The sequence below is a fragment of the Panthera tigris genome, chromosome A1 (genome assembly GCF_018350195.1).
Source record: "Panthera tigris isolate Pti1 chromosome A1, P.tigris_Pti1_mat1.1, whole genome shotgun sequence".
Taxonomy (NCBI): domain Eukaryota; kingdom Metazoa; phylum Chordata; class Mammalia; order Carnivora; family Felidae; genus Panthera; species Panthera tigris.
In genome coordinates this window covers 195,989,541-196,002,300 of record NC_056660.1, presented here as the reverse complement: position 1 = coordinate 196,002,300, position 12,760 = coordinate 195,989,541, and the positions used below count along the sequence as shown (strand labels likewise).

At 54.4% G+C, this 12,760-nt stretch overlaps 1 protein-coding gene across 4 annotated transcripts in view; it reads left to right on the top strand.

Annotated features, from left to right (window-relative positions):
• Positions 1-8,782, top strand: part of ARHGEF37 (Rho guanine nucleotide exchange factor 37) — a 54,192-nt gene extending 45,410 nt beyond the window's left edge. For 2 of the 4 annotated variants that reach the window (XM_042994482.1, XM_007093374.3), the window contains exons 11-12: positions 1,716-1,911; positions 3,430-4,159. In XM_042994482.1, the coding sequence (XP_042850416.1) occupies positions 1,716-1,911; positions 3,430-3,869 (636 nt within the window). In that variant the 3' untranslated portion in view covers positions 3,870-4,159. Of the gene's footprint in view, positions 1-1,715; positions 1,912-3,429; positions 4,160-6,067 lie in introns of those variants that run through there. The other 2 variants (XR_006220731.1, XM_042994496.1) reach the window with 2 other exon arrangements.
• The last annotated feature ends 3,978 nt before the right edge of the window (positions 8,783-12,760 follow it).

Genomic DNA, 12,760 nt, shown 5'->3' with positions numbered 1-12,760 from the left:
TGGGCATGTGGCTGGAGTGCAGAGAAGGTCAAAGACCATCAGAGATGCATGGCCGTTCCGAGGGGTGCTGACTCCTACTTAGGCCACAGCCGTCCCCACTTCCTCCCCTACGCTGACACTGCCCCAGCAGAGGTCTCAAGGGGGGTGTGGCAGGGGCCCTGCTATGCGGGGAGAGGAAGGTGCAGAAAATCACAGAGCAGGCACTCGTATGGGTCCCGGGGCGTGGGAGCCTCCTCTCTCTTTCTACTTAAGACACAATAACGTTGTTATCGGAAAAGCATCCCAAGCTGATTGTAGAAAGAAGACACAGAGAAACAAAAAAGAGAAAACGAATGGGAACATCATAACCCCAGTATGTGTTGCAAGTCAGTAGAAGAGAAGGGAAGCCCCTTCTTTTCCACCTTTGTTTCTGCCCCACCGCCCACACTCCCCCTATGCATTCCAGACTTCTCTGCCTGAGGGTGCAGAACCCACAGAAGCAAGGTGGTCACCCAGGAGTGCTTCTGTCCCATCACTCCTGGTGATATTTTTCCCTGGCTCCCCTCGGCTCCTCCAGGGAATACTGCTGTTCTCTTCCTAGGGCCTCTCTCAGACTTGAGAAAGGAGGCAAATGTTTCTACACCACTGGCTTTTATAGTCGGGTTAACACCAGCATTCTGGGGCGGGGGTGGGGGTGGGGGCGCGGCGGGGAAAGCCACCCTGTCTCCACTTCCATTTAAGGGCCTATTTAGAAACACCAGGTCCTCCTGGTTCTCGATCCTGACTAGCGAACCCTCTGGAGTAGGGCTAATGGCAGAGTCTGTGCCCAATGCCCCTGAAGGGCACCTCTGCGTGTTTTCCCTACACCAACACCTCCTCTCCCAGAAATAACCATATAGAATATGATACATAGTCAGAGAGTATATGGTAGACCTATATTGAACACCTTAAACTTCTCCTTTGTTTTTCAAAAAGGGGACAGTCGTCCCCGAGTCCCTTCTTGCTGATACTTCTGGAAACCATGAGCAAGAAAACAAAGGCAATGCCAGGAGGCCGTTGGATGGGTGGACAGTGCCACTGAGTCATTCTTCCCAGCTGGGTGGCAGTTCGCATCAGGGCAGAGCTGTCTTCTGTGTTCCCACTACCCCATTCACAAGGCTTCCTGGGCCTTGGAAACAGTAGGTACTCAATGAACACTTGTGGAATAAAAGCACTCCCTTCCTTCGCACGTGAGGGAGGGTCTGTGCGTGTCACCCTGTGCTGGCTGTCACAGCAGCCACACGAGGAAGGCCAGGTGGCCGTGGGAAGCTCACAGCCCTGCTAAGAGCCCTGCCGGGCTTTTTCCTGTGGGATGATTCAGCTTGAGGCTGGGGCCAGAGTGTAGGGCCCAGTCCTAGAGTGCTGTAACTGAGAAATTTCAGAACCCGAATTAGGATTTTAGAAAATCCCAGAAGTGTAGACCTAGAGGGGTTTTAGGGGTTAAATTAGAGGGTTTTTTGTTTTGTTTTGTTTTGTTTTTTTCTGAGATCCCTTCGGCTGCTAAGAGTGTATGTTCTTCCTGTGGTCCAGCCATCTGTTGGCGAGGAGACTGTTGCCCGGCTGGGATGCCTGTCGGCAGCAGAGGTTGGATCAGCCCAGGTCCCCTGGCCATTGGCACGTGGGCAAACACCGCACCGGCTTTGACACGCCAACTCTGGCCCCTGTGTCTCTGTCTGTCCCTCCCTCCCTCCCCCTAGCCGCTCCTTCCAGGGGCTGAACGCCAGGTGCAGGCGCTGCTAAGCAGATATGGCCCGGATAAGCTGTACCAGGTGACAAGCAACATCAGTGGGGCTGGGACTCTGGACCTGACGCTGCTGCGGGGCCAGATTGTGGCTCTCCTTCAAAACAAGGACACCAAAGGCAACAGCAGCCGCTGGCTGGTGGACACTGGGGGTACGTGGGACTTCGTGGGCTCTTCCCCTTCCTCTGGGAAAACCACCCAACAGGAACCAGCGGGGAGATCCGGGCACTAGTGTGGGCCAGAGCCTGGTTGTGCAAACCCAGGATGGGGATTGGCACAGGGGAAAATGCAGGGCTTGGGGCACAGCCAGCTGGTATGGTAGGTGACATGCCAACAAGAGGAAGGCAGTCTCATGTTGCTGCGTCCGTTATCAAGCACCTACTGTGTGCTGAGCGCTGTGCAGAGAAGACAAGGACCCTGCCTGGGGACTTCACAGACCACCGGGGTAGACAGAGATGTATGGAGAGAACTCCAGCCTCTCTCTGAAAGATGTAGATTCGCAGACAGGGGACGCTTGGATCCCAGCCACATGGGAGACATCTGACATCCAGAATGAGGGAGATGTTGTCCTGTCTCCTGCGCACTGGTCCCGCCCTCGGGTGTGCTGCTCAGGTCTGGGCACCCCAGTGTAACTGGGCAGGAGGCGAGGGGCACTTTGAACCCAGGACAGGATGGCCTGAAATGTCTTCCAAAAAGGGGCACGTGACCCACGAGGTGAGGGTTACACAGGACCCGGTGGGGATCCACAGACAGCTTTTCCCCTTCAGACTGTTTATTGTAATTGTTACTGAAATGTTTTTCTGCGTTTGAGAAAAACTAGAACCAGTACAGAAGCCGATATTTTCTTCAAATTATTGATAGAACAGGTCTAAGGTTTAAAAAGTGAGCCTATCAAAAACTTAAGAAAACGATACAATCGAGTGGAAATCGTGAAAGGGCACTCTTCATGACCCAGCCGCCTGGGTGTTCAAGCTGGCCCCTGGGGTCAAGAGGACGGAGCCGGGATCCCAAGCCTGCCACTCTACTAACTGCGTGACCCCAGAGAAGTTACGGAGCCTCTTAAGCTGTGTTGGCTCAGCCATCAGATGGAGACAAGAGTACTGACCCGGAGGGTGGATGTGAAAGCTAGACAATCGAATGCCAGTTCTGGCACCCCGTGGGCCCTTGGGAAGTGCTGACCATGCACAGCCATAGCAGCGGGAATGGCACTGGAGTAGTTGTTCCTGAGCAGGAACTGGGGGCACTTGGAGAAGGGAAAGGCAGTTTCTGCCTCCTGGAAAAGGCCGTCCTGGGGTGAGGAAGCAGCCCTGCTCTGGGCCTCTGCTAGAGGCGGAGGGGACCCGTGGGCCCAGCACCGGAAAAGTAGTTTTCATACCAGCCCCAGGAAGAACTTTTTAATCTCTGTCAAAGCTGTTCAAAACAGAGTAGGCTGCCTCAGTAGGGAATGAGCTCCCTGTCAGTGAGGGTGTGCAAGTAGAGGCTGGAAACAGTGAGTGGGAGTGGGTTGGGGATGGCTTTGTGAGGTTCCTGCCATGACCTTTTCAGGTCCTCTTTAGGGCTGGAGAGCTGTGTCGGAGGTATTCACTTCCGTGAAATGGTGGTAACTTCCTCTACCCCTGAAGGGTGGGGAGGGCGGTCCGCAGCCTGATAACATTCTGCATGTCCTGTAGGGCATCGAGGGTACGTGCCAGCTGGGAAGCTGGAGCTGTACCGTGTCATCCCCGGTCAGGAGGAGGTCAAAGAGCAGGTGCAGCCTCCCAAGGACTCCCATCATCTTACACCAGAGCCCAGCCCAGCCCCAGTCCCCTCCGTCCCAACAGTGACCCAGGTGAGTCTGGGAGAGGGGTGGGATCTGTCTCTGCATGGCCACCTGGAGTGGGGCTTTCATTTTCCTCCTGTTCCAAGAGGCTACCGTCCCATGAAGCCAGGGCCTTGGTCAGTGGCCACACCGGTGTCCTGGTCAGGAATGGACCTGGAAGAAGGAAACCCCCATCCCTGCCACATCAGCAACCCCTTGCTCCCTATCAGCAGGACAAGTGGGATTCATTCATTCGTTCGTTCATTCATTCATTCAATATTTGCCAGGCAGTGTGCTAGAGGAGAGACCTAATAATGAGCACAAGTAAATCCTGGTCCTTGCCTTCCTCAGATTTATAATCTGAGCAAGTAATAAAATAATCATGTGGATAATTGTGAAGTTAAAGCAGTGATACATGCCAGGGCCCCAGGTGTGGGAGAGGTTCAGGAAAGGCTTTTCTCAGAAAAATGATGCTTTTTCTCAGACTTGAAGGGTGAGCGGGGACTGATTGGCTGAAGGGGGTGTGCTGGGATGTGGAGGGGAAGAGCTCCCCAGAAAGCGTGCTTCAGGAATGCAGAGGCCCAGACAGGGGCTCATGAGGAACTGACTAAAGCAGGTGTGGTCCGGAAAGAGGAGGGCAGGGGTGAGGCGCTGCTAGAGAGGTGGGCAGGGCCAGGCCAGCAGGGCCTGGTGGTCTTGGTGAGGGTGTCAGCCTTTACTTAAAAGCAATGGGAAACGTACATGCACGTTCACTGCAGCACTATCCATAACTGCCAAAAATTAGAAACAAGTGAAATGTCCACCAGTAGATGAATGGGTAAACACAATATGGCATATCCGTCCAGTTAATTATTACTCAGCCATAAAAAAGGAGGTGCCAATACCTGCCACCACATTCAGTGTGATACGAGAGGCCACGTGCTGTGTGATTCCGCTTATATGAAAAGCCCAGAACCGGCAAATGCAGAGACACAAAGTGGATCAGCGGCTGGCAGGGGCTGCGGTTGGGGGATGGGACGTGCTGCTGTCTGGTATGGGGTTTCTTTTTGAGGTGATGAAAATGTTCTGGAATCAGTAGTGAGGGTTGCTCAGCCTCTGAACGTATTAAGAACGATTGCATTGTACGCTTTAGAAAGATGACTGTCACGGTATTTGACTTATATCTCAAAACACAAGACAGTGATGGGAAGCCATGGAAGGGTTTGACTTTGCTGGGACAGAGTTCTGGAGGGAGAGCAGCTCAGTGGGGTCGCCGTGAGGGCTGGATGGGATAGGAAAGCCGGGAGGGCATATGTGAACCTCAGTAAAGGGAGGCCACGCTCCCAGTTAGAAAGGAGGAGCTTCACAGGTGACAGCTGAGCAGCAGAAAGGGCCTGGGGGGACAAGGGGTGGGGACCCAGAGGCTTGCAGTGAATAGCCAGGGGGTGTCTCGGGCCAGAGACGAGCCTGAAGTGGGCCGTGTGGGGGCTGCACGGAAGCCTGTGGAATCTGACGTTTGCGGCTTGTGGCGCGTCCCTGGGAAGGCTCCAAGGGCCAGTGCCTGGAGCACCAGCCAGAATTAGTGCATCAAGCCTGCCTCCTGCAGGACGTTCCCACCTATCAGCAAAGGACCCACGAGGATCTCACGAGAGGGCTTGGCCCCCCAGTTGAGTCCCTGCTCCACCCAGGGTGGGCAGTGTCTCTGGGTCCATCTTCCCAGACACATCAGCTGCCTCCCTGTTCATGGGTCCACACATGTGGGGTCCTCCCAGTCTTCCCTTGCTCCTGATTGTTCTGAGGCTTGGCCACAGTAACAGTAGGAACGGTAAAAATAATCAGAGCAGCCTGCATTTACTGAGCCCTTACTGTGTACCAGGCACGGGCCTTCATCATTCATTAAATTCCCACAGCCACCAGGCGGGGAGGATAATATCACGTCCATTTTGCAGATGATGAAACTGAGGCCAGGGAGGTGAAATATTTGCCTGATAAATGCCCTTCCCTCCAGTTTTTCCTCCAGCTCAGTGCTTTTCCCGAAAACATGACCAAGTCACCGAACCTCTTTTCTGTACTCCAAGCTGGGAAATGGGCCTGAGCAGATGACACCTTTAGACAGGGTGGGGTGGGGGGGAGGTGATGAGGCAGAGAAGGCCATGCCCTCTAGTCAGTGAGATGGCAGCAGTGGGCTGAGGCCAGACAGGCCTGGCTTCATTGCCATGTGATTTCTGAATAAGTTGTTTGACCCCTCGGAGTCTCAACTTCCGTATCTGAAAAATGGGCCAACTGGGATTATATAATTGTGAGCATCAACACGAGGTAAAGTGCTGGGACGGAACCTGCCACATAGTGGGTATTGGTGGCGGAAGTAGCAGAGGTAGCCTTCATCTGTAGCACACAGGATGTCCTTGGGAGGTGGTGACAGCCCAGCAGTGGGGACTGAGTCAGGTGGGAGGGAGCAGGACGAACAGCCTCTCTGGGTGGAGTCTGTCTGTCTCCTCCCCTCCCCCCATGTCACTTTCCATGTGTTTCAGGTGGTGGCAGCGTACCCCTTCATGGCCAGAAGCAGCCATGAAGTGAGTCTGCAGGCAGGCCAGCTGGTGACTGTCCTGGAGGCCCAGGATAAGAAGGGGAACCCAGAATGGAGCCTCGTGGAAGTGAACGGGCAGAGAGGATATGTGCCTTCCAGCTTCCTGGCCAGGGCCCCAAGCCCAGCTCCGTGGGGCTGGAGTCTGCCCTCTTAGGGTGCCCTCCTTGGAGCCCGTGTTGCCAAGGGATGGGGAGGCTTAGATGCCGTGATCCTGCGAAGGAACAGAAGCCAAGAGAAGGTGGGGCTGGAAGGGGGGGATCAGGCCAAGGTTGGGTGAAGGGCAGCCAGAAGAGGTGGGTGGACCTTGCAGAGTACCCGGCTTGGCTTGGGTGAGCTTGGAAGGCTCCAGGCAGAACCACTGTTATGCCTGCAAAGAAGGTGGTTCCCATCTGAAGTCACAACAGCCTGGATGGCAGGTCAGATTGATAAGGACTTGCTGTAGCTTATGGCCAATCTTACCTGTGCTTTCATCCAGCCCTGCCCATGGGAGTGGGTCACCCAGGTGAAGGGTACCTGCGTGCGATGGGGTTACGGGGACACACTGGAGAGGTCCAGGACGACCTGCCCTGACGGTTCGCTTCCTTCATGTGGCATCAGGAGACACCACAGCTGACCGGTCATCTTTTATTTCTCCACGCTGGGAGCTGAGCTATCCTGGGCATCGAACCCCTGGGAGCCCTCTCGAGCAGGGAAGCCAGGCCGTGTGGGGCCCGTGGGAAGGTTCTCAGGAGACCGTTGGCCGGCCTGGGAATGGGCGTGGCCACGTCACAGTTCTGGAATGTGTTTAGGCAAATTGAGAGGCTGTTCCGGGGAAGGGAGGGACTTTGAAAGCGTGTTAGGTGGGGCCTGTGAGACTGTTGCACACTGCCTTGTGTTCGCTGGATTAGGGAGCAAAAGGCTATGCAAATGGCAGAGGCAACTCTATGTAGCAAGTGGTCAAAAGCCTGGTGGGTGGGGGAGCTTAGGCATGGCTTGGTTTCCAGTTTCTGGAAGTTGGGAGCCAGGGGGAATCCCTGGTGGTTTCAGGGCCTGGAGGCAGCAGTGAATGTGAAGTCAGTTGGCCGTGGAGCCTTAGACACAGGACACAACCTGTTTTTCCCTCCCCGCCACGAAGATCCAACTCACAGGGTTGTGGTGAGAATGAGCTGAGGCTAAGGTTGGGAAGGTGCTTGTAAATTGCGAAGTGTGGTATAAATGTAAATTGCCTTTGGTAGCAGGATGTGCCCAGCATCACCTGACCCAGCTGCAGCTAGGAGCGTTCCGCTCCCCATTCCCCGGGCCCGGGCCAGACATTGTCAATCAGTGTGGCGGCCTTTTCCATAAACCCAGGGTCTACTTCAGGATCCTTCTCAACACTGCATTCTAGGCAGCCAGTCAGTCTCTTGAACTTGGTGAGATCAAACCCATTGTCAACCCTTTCTTGAACCTGGAAATTGAAAAACAGTTCCTGTTCAAGGAAGACTGGCCCACTGGGGCAATTTGGGGTGCAGCCACTGTTGAATCATCATCTCTGGGTTGTCACTTTGGCTAAGATAAATCTCAAGGTCCAAAGAAGGAGATGGTCCAGCGTGATCTTTAATGCAAATGATCAATTTTGGAACGAACCCAAGTTAGAGTGTGTGTAAAAACTGGTGGCAGTTTTGGCTTATTTCCAAGAACATCTCCATGTTATTATAACTGTAGGGCCTAACGCCGTTAGCTCTGGTTTGGGGAGGGCATTTGAGAAATATGCATGCCTGTGTGAGAGTCTGCACCTCACTCCTCGGCTTGTGAAAGCAGAAGATGCATAATGCAAGAGAAACTCAGTCCCCGCTGGCCCTTTCCCAGCACAAAATTCACTCTGTAAGATGCTCTCGGCTCATTTTCCTTTCTCTTTCCTGCTCAGGTTTCTAGTACCAACAGGAAGCCTAGGGGAGCAGATAATAAAATAGAAAATGCATTTGTGTGTTCCTCACTACCGAGAATCTGCCGTGGGCTGGAATCCTAGCTCAGGGCTTCTCAACTTGGCTATTTGCTGTGGTCCCTGGGCAACTTTCAGCTGTGACTGATGCCAGGATCCCACCCAGAGATTCTAATGGAATTCATCTGGGGTGTGGCCAGGGCCTCAGGAACTCAGAAAGCTCCCGAGGTGCTTCTGGTGTGCCATTGGGGCTGGACGAGACACTCCGGGGTGGACGAGAGGGGTGTGCTGTCAGAAGTGGTCACAGGCTATAAGCTAGGATGTACCCCATCGGAGCTTTGTCCTAGCTCAGATGTTTGGAATGGGCGGCTGTAGAGGTGGCTTGAAATAGGACAGCCTGTTCTGTCGGGTCCCAGAATGTATATTTATTAAGTGCCATTAACAGGGACCTGAACAAAAGTGGATGTTCTTGGAGGCGTAAGGGAGAAACCTGAAATACACTTGGAACCAAATCTATCTCGCGAGGGGAAAATGAAAATGTGTTCAGTAGCACATGGGTTGTGGTGTCTTGTAGATAAGAGGATGAGATTAAAAGTCACTGACAGGTAAGAAATTGCATGTCGAGAGAGAGAGAACGGCCTGAACTTTCTCTAGGGGACTCTGGGTAATGTGCCTTTCCCCCCCTAAATGCCTAGATCCATTACACTGTGTCTTATTTATTTCATGGTGGGCTCTCACCTATTAAACTTGCTAAGGTTACTTGCCTGTGAACCAAACAAGACTGATTCACGAGGGTAGCCCTTGCTCCCTGCGACAGAGTGGATCCTCCTTAACCTTTTGGGCCCAAACCCAGTTTTGAACATGAGGATAAGATTACAATGTCAAGGGAAGATGAATGAATTCTCGCGTACGATATGGAGGTCTGGCTTGGTGAATCAATGATGTGACCTGCTGAGAATAAAGGACTTCACCGATGAAAATGTCTCTGGGGTTTGTGGGACTCTACCCATTGGATAGTCGGATGCCACAGTGTGACCTGTGCTCACTGGATACCTGCTGTTCATAAAAATGGCGCCTCATCTGCTCCTGGGTTCGTTTAATGAGTGTCTAACACCCACCCCTTGGTGCCTCCAGGAGCTGGCCTCAGCTGCTGGGATCTGGCGAGAAGTCAGACGGATGGGGGCCCTGTCCTCCCAAAGCCCACGGTCTGGGGAGGGAGACAGACAAATCAGTAGTCAGTTACCGTGCAGTGTAAGCGTTCAGGTGGGGCAGTAGCAAGTGCCAGCGGAGGGGTCACCCCCGAGACTTGGCAGCTCAGGAAGGCTTCCTGAAAGAGGCACTGTCCGAGCTGAGGCTTGATGGGTAACTTGGGTGAAGGTGGGAGGGAGGGCACATGCCAAGGCCCAGGGGCAAGCATGAGCACGTTTCATCAGGGACCTGAAAGGCTGTAGAGCTAGGACACAGCGTGTGTGGAGGCGTGGTAGGTGTCGTGGGAGACGGCTGAGAGAGGGCAGCGTGAGAAGGAGCTCTGGGTTGTGTTCTGAAGGCAATGGGGAGCCACCGAAGGGATTGAAGTAGAGGAGTGACATACCCAGGGTTGTATTTAAGGATACAAGCTCTAGTGCATTCTGGAATTTCCCCAAGGTCCTGTCACACTGCTCAAGTAATAGATTTTCCATGCGTACTGCTTACATAAACATCCCAGAGGGGCTGGGAGGCCCTGCCTCCAGGGACTCGATCTCCCGGCCAGCTGGAGAAGCAGGACATACAGGCATCAGGCTGTTACCTGGTACCACAGGGCAGGACGCCGTCAGAGGGGTCCTATGGACCAGGCTTGCAGGTGCTCAGATAGGAGGGAGTTCTGGGGGAGTGGGGGGCTGAGGTGCCCAGGGAGGCTTCCTGGAGGATGCAGGGCAGGGGCCGGGCTCTGTGGGATAAGTGGGATTGGGGGACGCGAAAGGGAAAGAGAGACCCTCTCAGGCCTGGGGAGCTAGCGTGGTGGTGTGAAAAGCTCCTGGGCCTCAGAAGGTCTCTCTTTCCCTTTTGCTCGGCCTCAGGACTCCTGAGTTCAAGGTCTCCTTGACCACAGGCAAGTAGCAAGTGCACTTATCATGGTTTCTGCATATGAAGAAATTTGGTGAGGCCCCCCAACCAGCTGCCCTGTCCTCTCCACTCAGCCCCCAAAGTACTCATTGTTGAGTCCTGGTTTATCCCAAGGAGTCCCTGGCTCCCTCCACCGGGACCTAGCTTCCAGCATGGAGGTCACTGTAGGGCCTGTCATGACAGGGCAGAGCCTAAAGTACCCTGGACCGGGGTTACGGAAAAAATTGGATTCCACTTTGGCAACATCAATCAGGAAGAGCAGGTAACCCGAACAGTCCATTCATCTCACCTTGCTTGTCTGTTTTTGTTTGTTTTTTTTTTAATTTTTAAACATTTATTTTTGAGAGAGAGAGAGACAGAGAGAGTGGGGGAGGCGCAGAGGAGACAGAATCCGAAGCGGGCTCCACGCTGTCAACGCAAAGCCTGACATGGGACTTGAACCCACAAACCGTGAGATCATGACCTGAGCGGAAGTTGGACGCTCAACCGACTGAGCCGGCCAGGCGCCCCTCGTGTTCTTATCGTAATTTCTGAACTTGTCTTTTCTGTCTTCTCATCTGTAAAATGGGCCCAACTCCTGGTCTCACAGGGTGGTGGGTGGGAGTAGTAAATGGAACAGTCAGTGTGACGGCTCATGGGTCACACATCCAGGAGCCTCACTGCTGTGCCCTGAAGGAAATGGTGAGCTCTGGCCACCAGGTGGCAGCAGGGCTCTACCCGTCCGCTGCGGGTCCTCCCGAAATGCCCTCGGGCTGGGCAGATGGCGCAGTTGAGAGGAAGGACCGGGTGAGAGCTTAGGGAGTGGTGGGGACTGTGTGGGACCAGAGCACTCCCCCACGGTCCAGATTTGCTGGCAGCTTCTCGGCTGCAACCAGTGTTCCACAGAATGAGGGCCCAGCGATGCCAGACATTCTGATTCTTCAAGAGAAGCCAGAAACCAGGGTTGTGTCTGTTTTTATTTTTTGTGTGTGAAATCCGTGTGGAGATTGTATGGGCCACAACAAGCCCCGCTTTGCATCTTCTGCCTGAGTGTGGGTGGAGAGTCTCTTCTGGAGAATGAGTGTCATTTCTTTATAGTTCCTCTGAAGTGCCTTCATGTGTCCCCACTTTACCCAGACATTAATCCCCCTTCCTTGGATCTCTGGGAGCGTGGATTCCTTTCATACTCCTGTTACTATTGCCATCTTCAAACTTACTGGATGGTGTCCCATATTTTCTGACCCACCCATGAGGATCTCCACGGTACCTATCCCACAGATTTCTTTTAAGTTTATTTATTTATTTGAGGAAGAGAGAGAAAGACAGTGCCACTGGGAGAGGGGCAGAGAGAGAGAGAGAGAGGGAGACCGAGAACCCCAAGCAGGCCCCACGCTGCCAGCACAGAGCCCAGCTCGGGGCTTGGAATCACAAAACAGTGAGATCATGACCCGAGTGAAAACCGAGAGTCAGATGCTTAACCGACTGAGCCGGCCAGGCACCCCTCCCGCAAAATTCTTTTAAGGATTAAATGAGATACTGCTATAACACCACTTAGCCTGGCACCCAGCACATTAGTGCTCAACAAACACAGTTATCATCATTAAGGGGACCTCAGCAGAGACGGCATGACATGGGGGGACAGGTCCGTAGGGCCTGTCTTTCTCCCTTGTACGTGGGAGAGTGATGAGGCCTGCTACTTCCCTACGGGGAGGAAGCCGCTGATCCTGGCTCCTGAGAGCGTGGCTGTAGTTGGACACAGCCCCTCCCTCAGAGGCTGCCGTCACGCCCCAAAGGCATCCCTGGAATCTTCCCTCTTCTGCCCTCTGTGGTGTGGCCAGGGTGGGCAGGTTTCCCGTCCAGGGCCACGCTCGAGGGCACCAGTGGCCCGGATTCTGCTGCTTCTCTCCAACGGTATCCTTTCTGCTGTCCTGTGCCCGGACAAGTGGGACAGGCACCCAGGCAGCAATCAGCATCCTGATTCTGCCGGAGCAGCAACTCCGGTCATAGGCTTGGGGCCTTCTGCACCCGGGGGCGTCTTCTTGGCCTATTCTCTGGAACCAGAGCTTGCTGGGGCTCCCGTAGCAGATTAGGGAGCAAAGGTTTGTCCTCCCGGGCTCTGACTTCCGGCTGGGCTCAGGAGCACCGGCTGCTGCTGTCCGGTCCCTACCGAGGCCCCAGGCGGCCCCCGTGCTTCTAGCACATCTCAGGTGGTTCTGGGTTCTCCGTCTTGGGCCCATCCGCCTGTCCTCAGGGGACGGGGCATCCTTGGAGCCTGTGAGTGGAAAGGGGGCTCTAAACAGTAGCCCCAGATTTGGGACAGCCCTGGGCCGCGGGAAGTTTAAGCCGGAGCGAGTGATGGGGCCGCAGCCATCCCCTCTGGGCAGCTCGCACCTCCAGAGGTTGGCTGTTGGCTTGCTCGCCTTCGCCTTCATCCTCGGCCCTGCTCTGCTCTGTGCTGCGGGGAACTACATTTCCCAGGCCTCCTGCCCTCTGCTTTCCTGGCAGGGGTGAGGTGGGGAGAACCCAAGGTATTTCTCCCTCTCCGTCTCCATCACTCCTTGTGGCTGGTCTTCTCCATGGTTCCAGCCCCTACGGGACAGCCCCTCTCTCCCCTGTGGCCTCAAGTCTCGTTGAACAGACCTGGCCATGCGTCCC